Source organism: Saccopteryx bilineata, chromosome 9 (assembly GCF_036850765.1).
Source record: "Saccopteryx bilineata isolate mSacBil1 chromosome 9, mSacBil1_pri_phased_curated, whole genome shotgun sequence".
In the NCBI taxonomy this organism is placed as follows: domain Eukaryota; kingdom Metazoa; phylum Chordata; class Mammalia; order Chiroptera; family Emballonuridae; genus Saccopteryx; species Saccopteryx bilineata.
The window spans coordinates 9,798,583-9,813,742 of NC_089498.1; the positions used below are offsets into that span (position 1 = coordinate 9,798,583).

The following is a 15,160-nucleotide window of genomic DNA, read 5'->3' on the forward strand; positions in this document are numbered from 1 at the left end:
CACACTCACACACACACACCCTCTGGAGGTGCAGAATGTCTGTTTGTCACACACACACTCACACACACACACCCTCTGGAGGTGCAGAATGTCTGTTTGACACACACACACTCACACACACACACCCTCTGGAGGTGCAGAATGTCTGTTTGTCACACACACACACACACACACTGGAGGTGCAGAATGTCTGTTTGTCACACACACACACACACCCTCTGGAGGTGCAGCATGTCTGTTTGACACACACACACTCACACACACACACCCTCTGGAGGTGCAGCATGTCTGTTTGTCACACACACACACACACCCTCTGGAGGTGCAGCATGTCTGTTTGTGTCACACACACACACACACACTCACATCTGGAGGTGCAGCATGTCTGTTTGTCACACACACACACACACACACTGGAGGTGCAGAATGTCTGTTTGTCACACACACACACACACACACTGGAGGTGCAGCATGTCTGTTTGTCACACACACACACACACACTGGAGGTGCAGCATGTCTGTTTGTCACACACACACACACCCTCTGGAGGTGCAGCATGTCTGTTTGACACACACACACACACACACACCCTCTGGAGGTGCAGAATGTCTGTTTGTCACACACACACACACACACACACTGGAGGTGCAGCATGTCTGTTTGTCACATACACACACACACACACTGAAGGTGCAGAATGTCTGTTTGTCACACACACACACACACACACACACCACACACACACACACCTGGGTGCTGTTAACTGTGATCACCTAATGAAGGCTGCATCTGCCAGCTTTGTGCACTTGCAAAGCTACTATGTTTTTCCCCTTTCTAATCGACAAGTATCTTTTACTGAGACATTCTAAGACTATGTAAAACATTCCGTCCTTCCTCAGACTTTTACCCCCGAAATTTTGGCATTCGTTGGCAATTCTCCCCTAGATCAAATCCCAGTACGATGGTTGCAAAAGGGAGCTTTCCTAACTTCTGGTTCTGTGCTAATCTGACGGATTGCATCAAGGTGAAGTTCTCCTTTTACCCAGCATGTCTTCAACACCTCTCCAATATGTGCTACTTGTGTGTGTGTGTGTGTGTGTGTGTGTGTGTGTGTGTGTGTGTGTTGTTGCTTAAATAAAGGTGCAGAGCTTATGGAAAGTGACAGTGACTAGCTAGACTTCACAGTGACACCCGATTATGGCATACAGTGCGATGTTGCCATCTGAATGATCACGGTCTAGGAAAAGACACAACTAGTCCATGCTGCTGTCTCCAAGCTGTACCTTGACTTAATGATCCCATGATGGGAGAGACTTACAAAGGAAAAGACGGCCCCTTCCCGCTGCCCCCCCCCACAGGACCCACTCCCCACCTACATCTTGCCCTCTGCCACCAGCATTCAGAGCTCCTAAGACCAGAGCTCCTGCCTGACCTGCTGCCCTTTGACCCCCACCAGGCTGGCCTCCAGCTGTGTGAGTTCCGAGGGCCTGGGCCACCTGGCATCTGGTCTGAGCCACTGTCACCACCTGGAAGAGCTGGAGTGAGTTGCAGGGCGGAGGGGTCTGGGAAGGGCTGGCCCAACTGAAGGCTAGGGCTGCACTGGACCGGAGGCGGGGAGGGGGGCCCTTTGGGAAGGGGTGGTAGACTTCAGCGGATCACTTTTCTACCTGATGAAGCCCAGCAGTTCTGGGCGTGGCCTGAGGAAGGCTGGGCACTGTGTCCTTGGTCCCAGCTTGAACAATCACTCAGAGTTACCCTGGACGCAGAACTGTGGCTCTTTAGGCGCAGACTGCCTCGTCTGTAAAATGAATCACAATCCTCTCTGCCCAGGGTGGCTGTGGGTGTTGGGGTGCAGAGAGAGCTAAGGAACAGGAAAAATCACTGTGAGTGCGCGCACGCGCCCCTGTCCCTGGCTTCCTCACTTGCAGCCCTCATCCAGAGCATTATTCTTAGCTGGGTCAGTTGTGACTGCCATGCCCCTCCTCAAGGACCCCGGAGCCCGACTGTTGGAGCCAGGAATGGCCCCATGGAGCACGGACAGGAGGGGCGGTCTAGGATCAGTTCCTGGGTGGGGACCGAGGGGGTAGGAGGAGCTGATGAGACAGCTCAGCGCTCCAGGGACCCGGCAGGCTTGTCTAACCCTCACCGCATGCTTGGTCCCCAACAGGCTGTCAAACAATCAACTTGGCGAGGAGGGCTCCAAGGTGCTGTTGGGGGCCCTGGAAGGGAAGTGCTGGTTGAAGAGGCTTGAGTAAGTGGTGTGGTTAACGGGAAGGGGGCGGGCTGCTGGGAGCGTGCTTAGGAACCTTTGCATCCTTTGTGAACACAAACTGCCCTGTCCCGGAATGCGCCCTGGTGAGCAGAATGCCCCCTGGTGAGCAGAATGCCCCCTTTTCACTTCCTTACCTGGCTCGGAGTGCTATCAAAATGCCTGAGCACAGGAAACAGATACTCGCTCCAACCCACCCAAGCCAGAAACGTATTGGCTCGTGTCACAGAAAATGACAAGGCAACTGACTTGAGGTTTGGCTGGACCCAGGTTCTACATCTGTCGTCCCCCCATCCCCACCCCTGTCTCTCTGTCTCTCCCACTCCAGCTTGACTTTATTTGCAGTCAGGCTGTCCCTGCAGCCATGGGCTGACTTTGCCCCAGCTTCGTGGAGAGGGGAGCACCTTTCTCCTAGTACCTACAGCAAAGGCCCTAGGTTGAATCTCACTGGACTAGCTTGGGTCACACGTCCATTCCTACACCCATCACTGTGGCTCTGAGCACACAGTCTTCTGATTGGCCAGATCTGGGGCACATGCCCATGCAATTATCTGGACTTAGTGGGGAGAGTGGTATTTCAGGGTGCCAATCAACAGAACAAAGGGAAACAAAATCTGAGCCAAAAAAAAAAAAAAGCCACAGATGTCCACTGTCATTTACCTACCCTCTTTTTTTAGGTAGTGACAATTTTTCCTCTTCCCTGTTATTTGAAGCCACCAAAAGCTCAGAAACAGCCTGAGTCAGGACAGATCTCTATCTTGAATGGATTTAGCATCTACGGAACATTTAACAGGGCATCTTCTGCTTTTAATCTCTAAGTTTTTCTGATAACCAACAGTACACCCGAGTTATAAAAAGTTCCAGCATGATAGAAATATGTAACAACAGACATGAACGCCCCTCACAGTGACACCCCAGGGAAAACTGTGAGAGAGCAGTTGGTGAACTCTTCTCCAGACATTTTTTCGACATGTGTTTTTGAAAACAGTTGAAAAAGTAGCCTTCTGACTTTTTGCCCCTTAACACCGAAATTCTCCCCGTTGGGCCCCCTTTGCCCTAGGGGCGGGGAGAGGGAATGGCAGTAGGGAGACCTCTGACTGGAAAGCTCGCCTGTCTTCCTGCTCTGTGCCCGCCCCTCTGCCTAGCCTCCCTGCCTTCTAGAAGCTTTTATTTGGAGGCCCAGTGAGGTCATTTCTTGGCTCGCTCATACGTTCGGCTGCGGACACCTGGGCCAGGTCCCAGAACTAGAAGGACTGTGGAGAACAGGACAGACCTGTTGCCCTTTGTGGTGACTCCCAGGCACCCAGGGCTGCTCCTCACCTCTCACGCTCTGAGTCACCCTCCCTGTGACATGGGCATTATGATGGCATCTCTGCTGAAGGAAGGGGCGAATCCTCCCTGCTCACGGGCCTCTTCCTGTTTCAGATCTGTCACTTTGGAGTGTCTCGTCCCCAACGAGTGGCTCCTCTCCTACCCAGCCAGCGTCTTCCGCCTGCCCCTCTGTAGCAGAATGATTAGGGGCGTGGACCCTGGTTTGGGGCCACACCCCCTGGGGTCAGTGCTTGGTAGGCTGACCAATTGTCCCAGGCTGCCCAGCGCTGAAAGCCCCACGTTCTAGAAGACGCTTCCGTTCTAGGCAGACCAGGACGGTTCCACCTCTTCATGGGGGAGCTTAGGCAAGTCGCTTAACCTCTCTGTGCTTTTCCCCTTATGTGAACTCCGGGTAATACAGCTGTCCCTGCCTCCCAGGGGGGTCGTGAATACTCATGAGAGAAACACGTGGCCTGGCCTGGGGTGGCGCAGTGGATAAAGTGTCGACCGGAAACGCTGAGGTCGCCGGGTTGAAACCCTGGGCTTGCCCGGTCAAGGCCCATATCTGCTCCTTCCCACCACCTTTCTCTCTGTCTTTCTCTTTTCTCTCTAAAATCAATAAATAAAATCTTTTTTTTTTAAATGAGATAAATACATGCAAGTCCTTAAAACAGTTCACACTTGACAAGTATTGACCATTGCTGTGACTCCCTCTCCCACCCCGGCTGGGGGCCAGAAGCAGAAGGATCCCACGAGTAACATGTGGTTGGGGCCCAGGAATGGGAGGCCGACAGCCCTGGTCCTGTTCCTGATGCTGCCACTTTTTGTGTGTGACTTTGAACACATTCTGTAACACTCTGAGCCTCGGTGTTCTTTACCTGTACAATGGGGATGATAACAGACCCAGCTCTCAACATGGCCCTGAGCCCAAGTCTTGTCAGACATGCGGTCGCTCTGATTAGGGATCAGTTGTCTGGGTCCAGTGTGACTCAGGAATAGAACTGCTGCTTGGACGGCCTTAATAATTCATGCGGAGAGACAGCATTTGGATTGCCCAGGGCAGTTCTGTTGTGTACAAGATTCGTACACTGTGTGGATGTAAGTGGCGGTCTCGGCAGTCCCTGGGCATAGCTAAGCGCCAAGGCCTCAAGCAGCTGGGCTGGATGGGGCTCCGTCCGCACCTGGGACCCAGCCCCAGCAAAGCCAAGTCCTCCTCCGGCCTCTCTCCTCCAGCCTCAGCCACTTCCCGCTGGGCGACTCCACTCTGGCTGCGCTCACTCAAGGACTGCAGCACATGACGGTCCTGCGGAGCCTCTGGTGAGTGACCCGCCGAGCCCATGGGGATGAGTGGGAGGACTCGAGCCCGGGCTCCATGGGGACCACCCACCCGGGCAGGCGCCGGGGCACCTTCCTGAGGACCCTCCGTGCTCCTGTTCGCGGGACATTCCTGTACCCTGCCAGGTGGCTGCCACAGCTCTTGTCTTTCAATGCCACCAGCTTTCTCCTGGGGTACACAGTGACAGGAGGGGGTGGGGCCAAATCCTAGAACAGCCCTTCGTGTGCACAAATCCATCCCGAGTTCCGGTTCACATTTCTGATTCCACGGGTCTGCGTTGCCTAGACTCCGCGTGTCTAACAAGCTCCCACCGGCTACCTGTTCTGGGACCACAGACCACGCCTTGCGTAGTGAAGGTCTAAACTCAGACCTAGTGACCGTGAGCGTCTCCCCTGGGCCCCTGGCTACTTTTCATGTGCTGATTTCTCAAAATATAACATATGGTAACTGAAACAAGCCCAAGCTGGACACAAAGCATGGCTTTGTTTGTAGCTGCATCCCACTGCCCCCCCCACCCCCCTGCCCCGCAGCGGGGTAACGAGCGAGCGCAGGAAATGAGGTCAGAGAGTTCGGAGGAGGATGTCATGTGGGACCAGGTCATTTCACCCATAATTTAATTTTCCCGAAGGCTTAGCTGAAATTTAATTTGCCCAACAAAAGAAAACAACCCTGGGACAACTATTCAGTGTGGGGCTCACTGCGCATCAGCGGTTTTGGTTTGATTTCCCCCACGCCCAGGGCCAGGGCTCAGGCAGGGCTCAGCAAAGACAACAGACCGGACTTCAGGAAGAGCCCTCCGTTTGCACAGAGGGGGGAAAGAAGATGCTTGGGCAAACGATTGGCCTGAACTTCGGAACCCACGTGGAACTGGCCCTCAGCCGGGTGGGCCTGGAGACCCCCGAGGCAGGGGCGGAGGCAAAGCCAGGCCAAACCAAACCATGTGGCCTCCGGTCCCAGGCCAGCAGCCCTGGGCATGCGTTTCCAGCTTGCCTGGGAGCCCCCGGGTGTCTTTAAACCTGTCACGGCTCCGCCCCGGGCCTCTGTTTTCTCACCTAGACATTGGGCACAGCCATGCCCACTTGGCCATCCTCCTTCTCCCTGAAGTTTTATGACTGGTGTACAAGTTCCTAGACGTGTAAAGGCTTTGCACACTGTAGAATGCCTGGCACGCAACTGCAAAGTTCTTGACTTCTGACTCAGGCCTCTGGGCCTGTTCCCTGCTTCCCCAGCCTGAGCAGGAACAACATTGGTGACAACGGCTGCTGCCACTTTTCCAAGGCTCTCGGAGCTGCCACCAGTTTGGAGGAGTTGGGGTGAGTTGCCTGTCTCTCCCCCACACTCAAGACAGCTTCGGCAGGAGAAGATGACAAAAGCAAGGGGCTCCTGATTACTGACGCTCACTGCCTCCACCCACTCCTACACAGCGTAACCCCAGACATAGAACCTTGGGAGACCCAAAGATAGGATGTGACAGTGTTGATGGCAGCAAGAGGGACTTAGGGCAGATATCAGGCAGAATATCTTTCACACAATATAAGAGTTTGGAGTCCTTGCCCAGCACAGCATGAGGGGACTTGATCAGGGTGAGCTGAGGCCTTCCGCTAGACTCATTCAGTCTCTTCCTGGTCCGGGAGGGGATGTGGACCACCTGAATGGGTGGCAGGCTGATGGTTCCAGCCAGAGGCAAATTAAGGTCAGTTAAGGCCCTGGGCTCAGAAGAAAATATTGGCCCCTTAAAAAAAAAAGAGAGAGAGAGACAGGGAAAATAAGAATTCATGTTAACAATTCATGATTCCTGGTCAGGGTACACAGCAGAAATGCCCATCTGCTTCTCCACTCTTCCCCCTCTCCTTTCTCTCTATCTCTCTCTTCCTCTCCTGCAGCCAAGGCTCCATTGGAGCAAAGCTGGCCCAAGCACTGAGGATGGCTCCATGGCCTCGGCCTCAGGTGCTAGAATGGCTCCAGTTGCAATGGAGCAACATCCCAGATGGGCAGAGCATCACCCCCTAGTGGGCATGCTGGGTAGATACCAGTTGGACGCATGTGGGAGTTTGTCTGACTGCCTCCCTGCTTCTCACTTCAGAAAAATACAAAAACCAAGACAAAACAAAACAAAACACGTTAACCATATTTTTAAATAAATAAAAAGTATTACGTACTATTCATGTTAAAATTGCACATATGAAACCAAACTTGGTGTTATTAGAAAAAAGTGTAAAGTTGGGGTTTTGCAGGGCCCTTCAGAAGTCGGGGCCCAGGGCGCACACCCAGTGCACCTGCCGTTAAATCCGCCTCTGGTTCCAGCTCTGCTGTTCTCTCTCCAAGCTTGAGCTACAACCAGATCGGAGACACAGGCGCCCAGCATCTAGCAGCCATCCTGCCCAGGCTGCCTGAGCTCCGGAAGATCGAGTGAGTGGCTGACAGCAACCCTCAGTGGTCACTTCATGGTCTGGAGGGACACTGGCTTCTGCCTCGGGCAAACAGTCTGCCCTCAGCTTCAGTGCCCAGGCAGTGGGGCTAAGTGTCCTCCTGGCCTTGCTCACTTTGGGACCTAGAGCCAGCCATGCCATGCCAAGCCATGCCCCTCTCTGGGCCTCTCTGCCCCATTAGGCTGGGAGGGTGTGTGACAGGGGTGCTGTCACTTAGGGCCCCAGCAGATGGGAGGGGGAAGGGAAGGCAGTGGTCCGAGGGTCTGATGTTTGTCCTTCCCTCAGCCTCTCGGCGAATGGCATCGGCCCGGCTGGGGGAGTGCGGCTGGCCGAGTCTTTTGCCCTTTGCGAGCACCTGGAGGAGCTGATGTGAGTGGTGCCCAGGTGGACTGCCCTCTGCTGTTTGTGTCCCCACAGCCCCCTGGCCCTCATCTCCCGCAGTGGGTACAGGACCGGGGTCCGGAGTGGGCCTGCCGGTGCTCATCCTCGCCCCTGTCTTCCTCCAGGCTTGGCTGCAATGCCCTGGACGACCCCACCGCCCTGGGGCTGGCCCGGAAGCTGCCCCAGCACCTGAGAGTCCTGCAGTGAGTGTCCCCTGCCGGGGGTGTGTGGGGGGCTAGATGGCCGGAAGTGCTTGGGGGTCAAAGTCCCCATCGGTTGAGCCGCCTGCCTTAGGGCAAACTGGTATGCCCTGGGGCCGGCTTCCCCTCTCCTGCTTGCCCCTCCCCCACCTCTGGAGCCTGGTCCTGGCTCTGCCACCAGCCCCTGTGTGCCCAGGGCGGAGGCCCTGCCCCTCTGAGTCTCGGTTTCCTTACCTGCAAAAGAATGACAACGATCCCTGTTCGGTGTGCCCGAGCCCGTCTCTGAGGGGGCCGAGGAGAAAGGGCTACTATCCCGGAGAAGAACGCCAAGCGGCATGGCCCCGGCACTTTACAGTTCATGGCCATGGTCCCGTGCGAGCCTCACAGCAGCCCTGAGGGGCCGGGGTTTCTATTTGCTACATTAGAAATGTAGCAACTAGAGGCAGGAGAGATGTGGCGAGCTTACCTTACTAATACACGAAGGAGCCAAGCCTTGAGCCTGGGATCGCAGACTCCAAAGCCAGGGCCCTTGAGAGCCACCCGGATCCCGTGTGGGTGGGGGCAGGCTTGGGATGGCCGTTACCCGGAGACCATCTCATGTCTGGCGGTATAGCCTGAGACACGGCTATAAGTGGGGGGATCCAGCCCCCCAATCCCCACATCTGGTTTCCCAAGACTCCCCTCACCCCTTCCCCTTTCCACAGCCTGCGGTCCAGCAGTCTGGGCCCAGAGGGGGCGCTGTCCCTGGGCCAGGCCCTGGATGGATGCCCACACTTGGAAGAGATCAGGTGAGTAGGAGCCGTGGAGCCCGGGCAGGGGGACAGGCCGGGTGGCATCTGCATCTGGGGGTTCCTCTCATGGCTGTCTCCCTGCCCCCCCAGCTTGGCAGAGAACAACCTGGCCAGACAGTTCCCCCATTTCTGCCAGGGGCTCCCACTACTTAGGCAGATAGAGTAAGTAGCCTCCCCTAACTATGGGGGGGCGGGAGGGCAGCCCTCTCTGACACCTGGGAAGGCCTCGGAAGTGGCAGAGGCCTCCGGTCCAGGGGGGTATGGGGCCGAAAGAAGCACTTTTCTAAGACCCCCACATGCCCCAAACCCTGGTCCCTCTGCTTCCTCCTGCTCCGATCACAGCGTGGGAAGAGGGGCCTGGGGAGGTGGCCCTGGCTCAGACCCCTCATCCGATCCCTCCCCCTTCCCGTTCCCCAGCCTGGTTTCCTGCGGCATTGACAACCATGCTGCCAAGGCCCTCGCTGCCAGCTTTGCGCTCTGTCCGGCCCTGGAGGAAATCCTGTGAGTGCGGGCAAGCCGGCACCCGGGGCTGGGCCCTCGCCTGCCGGTGGTCTGGGACTGGTCCCTTCCTCCCAGAGACCCCTGTTTGCTTAGATCTGCCCTCACCCTTGAGCAGAGAGCGATGCAGGGTGGGGCCAGGCCACCCAGCCCCTCCCACCTGTGTCCCCACCTGCAGCAAGGCGGGAGGGGAAGTGGACCAGACCGTCTCTAGAGGCCCTTTGCCCCTGACCTTCCCTTTGGGAGGTGGCTAGCTAGACCACCTCGCCTGGTTTATGGACCCTTGGTTTGTGAGCCAGCTGTTGGTAGTGAAGAGTGGCTGAAACCAGCAGGCCCCTGACCTGCCCACTGGCCTTGCCCACCCACCCCTTGGCAATCAGAGGCGTTCAAACCTTGGGGACTTGTCGCAGAGCCTCCAGGGTAAACCAGACTGCCAGGACTAGCCTTCCACCCTGACCACGAATGGGAAAAAGGCTATTTCCTCAAGTAGCCACTTCACACCAAAGAGAAAGTCTCAGAGCAGTGCTAACTCACCTTCCACACCTAACATTCGTGACTCTCCCTTTCTAGCCAGCAGGGGGCAGGCCCCCGGCTCAGCACCTCAGGAAGGACAGCAGCTTAGGTTCCCTCCTAAGCTAGAAGTCGATACTGCAGTTTGCTGTGTTTATCCTTGTAACTAACTGCTTTCTGTTTAAGGTCCTCAACATAGGCTTTTCACTGACGGCAGTGATAAATGTTTCCTCAGATTAATTTCTAAAAGTTCAAAAAAAAAAAGGGGGGGGAGGAGGAACCTATTTAAGGAAAAACATGAAACAAATCCTAGAAGAGGTGCGTGGCTGTGATAAAGGTCGTGATGGAGGCACGCGCGTGGTGGGAGTTTGGGTCATGACTTTGTTTGCACAAGCCAAGACCTCTGAACTCCCGGGACAGCCGGCCTAAGCCGTCTGGGTGCTGGAGGGACGACCAGCTTGGGAATGAATGCTCCGGGGGTGGGGGGGAGAAGGAGCCACCTGTGCCTTGAAGAGTCTTCAGGAGAGGGCACACTGACACCCGCAGGTGCCTGTCTTGTACCTGCACGGCAGCACCAGCGCCCGTCGGCCCCAGCCCTCCCCACCTGGTCTCCCCCTCCACCCCCTGCCCTCCTGCTGCTGACCTGGGGCCCCTGTCCTGCAGGCTGTCCTGGAATCAGCTCGGGGACGAGGCGGCTGTAGAACTGGCCCGGGTCCTGCCACGGATGGACCAGCTGAAGAGACTGGAGTAGGAGGGGCACATCCTGGGACACCAGAAGAGGGCGGGGAAGGCCAAAGGGGAGACCCATGTCCCGGGAAACCCCCGAGGCCACAGGACAGGTCCCTGCCTCCTTGACTTGCACCCTGCTGTCCTCGCCCAGCCGCTGCCAAGCTGAGCTCCCCCTGGGTGCCAGCCTCCAGTCTTCCTGTTGCTCTGCGTCTGCCGGGTTCTCTGAGCAGATGTGTCGGGAGCCCGTGTCCTCCCCCATCTTGGCCCAGGGACGGGACATAGGGAAGCGGTCCCTGGCTCACACCAGTCTTGTCTTTCCCCTTCCTCTGCTGTGCACTGGGAAGCCTGGAGAAGAACCGCATCACAGCCTACGGCGCCTGGCTCCTGGCTGAGGGGCTGGCACAGGGGTCTGGCATCCAAGTCATCCGGTAACAGGGGCTGTGGGGGCAGGGATGGTGGGTGGGAGACCTCACCAAGCCCAACAATGTGAGGGGCTACCCTGTAGAAGGAGGCAGGAGCTGGGTTGGGGATTATCAGGGAGACACGGACCACTCCACCAAGGATGTGGCAGCCAGCAGACCTGGGTCAGCTTCCATCTCTGCCATCTGCCAATTGTGTAATTTTGCATGAGTAACTCGCCTCCTTGAACCTCAACTTCCTCATCTGTAAAATGGAGATAGTGATAGTATTGACCTCCGAGAGTTGCTGTGAGGACCAGATGGTTGTATAAAGCAGGGAGCACAGTTCCTGGCACATAGTGAGCTCTAATCAGAAGCCCCGGCCAGTTGTATGGGTTGTGCATTGCACACGGGGATTGCATCGAAGGGGCGCCATCCACATAGTAGGCATGTTAGAGTTCTAGTAGATAATAGTGAAGTGTTTCGTTCTATAAAAATCTGTGTTATGACAGTTTCAGATAATGGAAGTAATGTGTCTTCAAGAAAGGGAGCTCCTCATAGGGCAGTGTGTCATGTGAGGGGGGACCCAGCTGGGCTCCCAGCTCTCAGGGAGGAAGACTGAGTAGAGGAAGCCAGGGGTAGGGGTGGGGGTGGGGAGCCAGCTCCATGCTGGTCTGATACCTGCCTCGGCCAGGTAACTGTGGGCACAGCCCCTCCGCCTGGGTCCTCGGTCTCCCCGCCTGTAGAGGTCTGAGGGCAGAGACAGGAGGGTGGGTGTTGAGTGTCTGTCTCTGTGTCCCGCAGCCTCTGGAATAACCACATCCCCCCCGACATGGCCCAGCGTCTACAGAGCCAGGAGCCCAGGCTGGACTTTGCTTTCTTCCCCAATGAACCACGGAGCCCTCGGGATACCTGATGGTCGCCTCAAGGCCCTGTGAATCCAGCCAAGTGATCCAGCTTCCGCCTGCCAGGATAGAGGGCGCAGGAAGAGCCTCGGCGGGTGCCCTTGCATGTGCCCAGGAGGGAGGGCACGCTTGTCCTGCTACAGTCTTCAGGGAGGACTTTTTTGAGAACCAGGAGCCTGGTATGACCAATAGACTACCCTGCATCACATGTTAAATGCATGACCAGTAGGGACATGTGGCACAATGAAGGTGTCATGTGTGATCCAATGCATGACACAGGTCACATGTGGCAGAGTTCCACGTGACGTTACATGAACTTGCAGTGTGGCCTGTGGGCCAGTGTCATGGGTTCTAGTACCACACATGGCAGGACATACAATTGGTGGTTCATATAATACCCATGACAAATGTCTATGTCATGTGGCATGTGGCTGGCCAGATGCCCTCAAGCTGGTCTGAGATCTAATTTATTACTTTTTAAAAACCAAGTATGTATTTATAGATTGCATTTCCACAGTGACCAAGCCAGAGCATGTCTTCCACCCAGAACGGGGATGGGAAGAGTGTCTATACACTGACCGGCCCGGTGGCTGAAGGGCCAGGCCTCTGGGCCAAGCTGGGGACAACAGCCATGAGGCTTCTGGATGAATCTCCGCCTGCCTCAGCTTGCCATCTGTAAACTGGTGATCCCAACCCATTAATGCTGGCCTACAAGGACTATGGGCCCCAGCCCAGGGAGAGCCAGCTTGACCTGGAAAATGGATAGGGCCAGTCCATCCGTGTCAGGGAGAAAGCCAGGCCTTAGGGTGCAAGGGGTAGGCACTGCCCGGGTGATCAGGCAAGGCTCCGGGGTCCAGCCACTACCTCAGCGGGGTCCAGGGGAGCTCCCAGGGGATGCATATGTTATACAGTGTTCTTGTTACTCGCAAGGGGTCTCGAAGATGGCCCTGCCACACTCTAAGCCAAGTGTGATCAATAAATATGGATGGTTTCCTAGCCTCTAGTCTGAGCCTGATGGTCCTACCACCTCACCAAAGTCAGCAATGGTTCTGCGCCTGCCCTGGGGCCCGGAGAGCAGAGCAGACCACAGAGCGGTGTGACGAGAGGAGCACTAGTCTGGGAGGCAGGAGACATGGGGTCAAGTCCAGCTCTGTCTCTGTATGGTCATATGAGCATGGGTAATTCACCTTCTCTGTCTAGACCTCACTGCCCCGTGAGGGTGTTAGAGAAGCTCGACATGTTAGAAACCTTCTTTGTTTGACTTGCATTATATTTAAACTCTTTTCCGACTTGTCAATATTTAAAATTGGGAACTTTTACATAAAAATCCAGATTTTCAACTCCCTTAGGGGCTAGTCCAGCACTCCCACTCAAGAGTAACCTGCTGGAGCCGTCTGACTGTGCCGTTTAGATATGACACACATCCCTCAGTTTTCCGCAGTCCCCACCACTCCCCATTGCCCCCCTCCCATTTGCTGCTTGCCTGGTTCTTGCAAGAGCCTGAAAACTTCTGGCTTAGAGGGTTTCCACAAGCAGGTGGTAGATTAGAAACATAGCTTTGAAAGTCAGAAGAGCATAGAATGAACTAGGATGTAACTCCTTGATGCCTATTTTTGAAGCCAGGGGCTATTTATGTACCTGAGTTAATAATAGCCCCCAGCCCCCAGCACTTTTGAAGGGGTCAGAGAAACAAGGTATGCAAAGTCCCTAGTATGAAGAGGTAGCTAACATGCTAGTTTCCTCCCCCCTTTAGGGTTCAAAATCATACGAGATAGAGAGATGCTTAAAGTGACAGGAGAATAGCAACCCTTCCTGGTCACCTGCCTGTGGATCTGTAGGGGGCGGGCGAGGGGGGTGTTAGACACCCTTCTTCCAAAGTTGCAACCACTGATAAAAGTGGGTTGGGAAGGTGCAGTTACTCCCGAGTACCACTGGAGGGCAGGCTGGCCCACTGGCAATTCCTGAGATAACTTTTTGGATCCAGAAGGAAGTTGGGAGGTGATGCTCAGGACTTTTCCCACCTGGCCTAGGAGCCTGGGGTGTCCCCGCCTGCCAGTGGCTCACGTGGAGGGCTCAGCCCTGACCTTTTTCAACCTCATATTGTCCCCGATCCCCTGCCAAGAGTAAGGACAAAGTTCTCTGGCCAAGTGCCAAGCACACAAAGGCCCACGCAGGGACGCCCTTACAGAGTCAGGGTCAGGGCACACCTGGCACCCAGTCAGGCCGTCAGTCTAGTCATAGGACAGGGGATGGGCGGGTAGAAGGCCCAGGAAACCTGCCTGGAAAACTTGAGCCCAAAATTCTGTCTCCCCTTTCCCGGAAATGATGCCAAGGTGACACTGAGGCCTCAGCATGCACTCCCACGCCAAGAGGGTTGTGCTGCCTCCTGTCCTTGCCCGAGCCTGGAGTGTGAGTCCCTCAGAGCCTGACAATGTCTGGACCGGGACGGTCCAGCTGAGAAGGGGCAGAGCACTCACCAGAAGCTCCAGGCCAGGTGAAATGCACTACGGGCAGCGACCCGAGCTCAGGGACATTCTTTGAATTTACTTATTCATTTTACTTCTCCCATCTCCTTTCCCCTTCATCTCTGCCCAGGTGCTAAACTCCCAGAAAGGGGGAGGGTACAGAGGGGGAGAGAGAGAGAAACATGGATTTGTTGTCCCACTTATTTATACATTATGTGGTTGATTCTTGGATGTGCCCTGACTGGGGATCGAACAGCAACCTTGACGTATTGGGAAGACGCTCTAACCAACTGAGCTGCCCGGCCAGGGCCATCTGGGGACCTTGTTAACATGCAGATTCTGGCTCAGCAGGTCTGCATTTCTAAGAAGCCCCCGAGTGATGTCTATGCCACTGGACCACACTTAACTTAGAGAAACTGGAGACTGGTGAGTGGGTCTCACCCTGACTGCACAGCACATTAGAATCACCCGAGGAGCCTTTTTTTTTTTTTTTTACAAAGACAGTCTGAGATAGGGACAGACAGACAGGAACGGAGAGAGATGAAAAGCACCAATCATCAGTTTTTCTTGTTGCGACACCTTAGTTGTTCATTGATTGCTTTCTCATATGTGCCTTGACCACTGGCCTTCAGCAGACCGAGTAACCCCTTGCTCAAGCTAGCGACCTTGGGTCCAAGCTGGTGAGCTTTGCTCAAACCAGATGAGCCCGCGCTCAAGCTGGTGACCTCGGGGTCTCGAACCTTGGTCCTCTGCATCCCAGTTTGACACTCTATCCACTGTGCCACCGCCTGGTCAGGCCTGGGGAACCTTTTAAACTACCTTTTCCAAAACAATGTTTAGAAGCCCACCTGGGCAATGCTAAGGTGAGGCCACAGATGGAGCCCCACGGCCTCCTCGAGGAGGGGAGCAAGCCTCTGAGCCCACACTCCTTACTCTG

General features: G+C 55.4%; 1 protein-coding gene across 1 annotated transcript in view; it reads left to right on the forward strand.

Moving 5' to 3' along the window:
* The window catches only part of NLRC5 (NLR family CARD domain containing 5), a 90,992-nt gene extending 78,231 nt beyond the window's left edge, over window positions 1–12,761 (forward strand). The window contains exons 37-49 of the mRNA XM_066242566.1: window positions 1,458–1,541; window positions 2,169–2,252; window positions 4,815–4,898; window positions 6,147–6,230; window positions 7,243–7,326; window positions 7,632–7,715; window positions 7,853–7,930; window positions 8,632–8,715; window positions 8,809–8,880; window positions 9,136–9,219; window positions 10,390–10,473; window positions 10,800–10,883; window positions 11,658–12,761. Coding sequence (XP_066098663.1) covers window positions 1,458–1,541; window positions 2,169–2,252; window positions 4,815–4,898; window positions 6,147–6,230; window positions 7,243–7,326; window positions 7,632–7,715; window positions 7,853–7,930; window positions 8,632–8,715; window positions 8,809–8,880; window positions 9,136–9,219; window positions 10,390–10,473; window positions 10,800–10,883; window positions 11,658–11,769 — 1,102 coding nt within the window. The 3' untranslated portion in view covers window positions 11,770–12,761. The remainder of the gene's footprint in view (window positions 1–1,457; window positions 1,542–2,168; window positions 2,253–4,814; window positions 4,899–6,146; window positions 6,231–7,242; window positions 7,327–7,631; window positions 7,716–7,852; window positions 7,931–8,631; window positions 8,716–8,808; window positions 8,881–9,135; window positions 9,220–10,389; window positions 10,474–10,799; window positions 10,884–11,657) is intronic.
* Window positions 12,762–15,160: the final 2,399 nt, after the last annotated feature.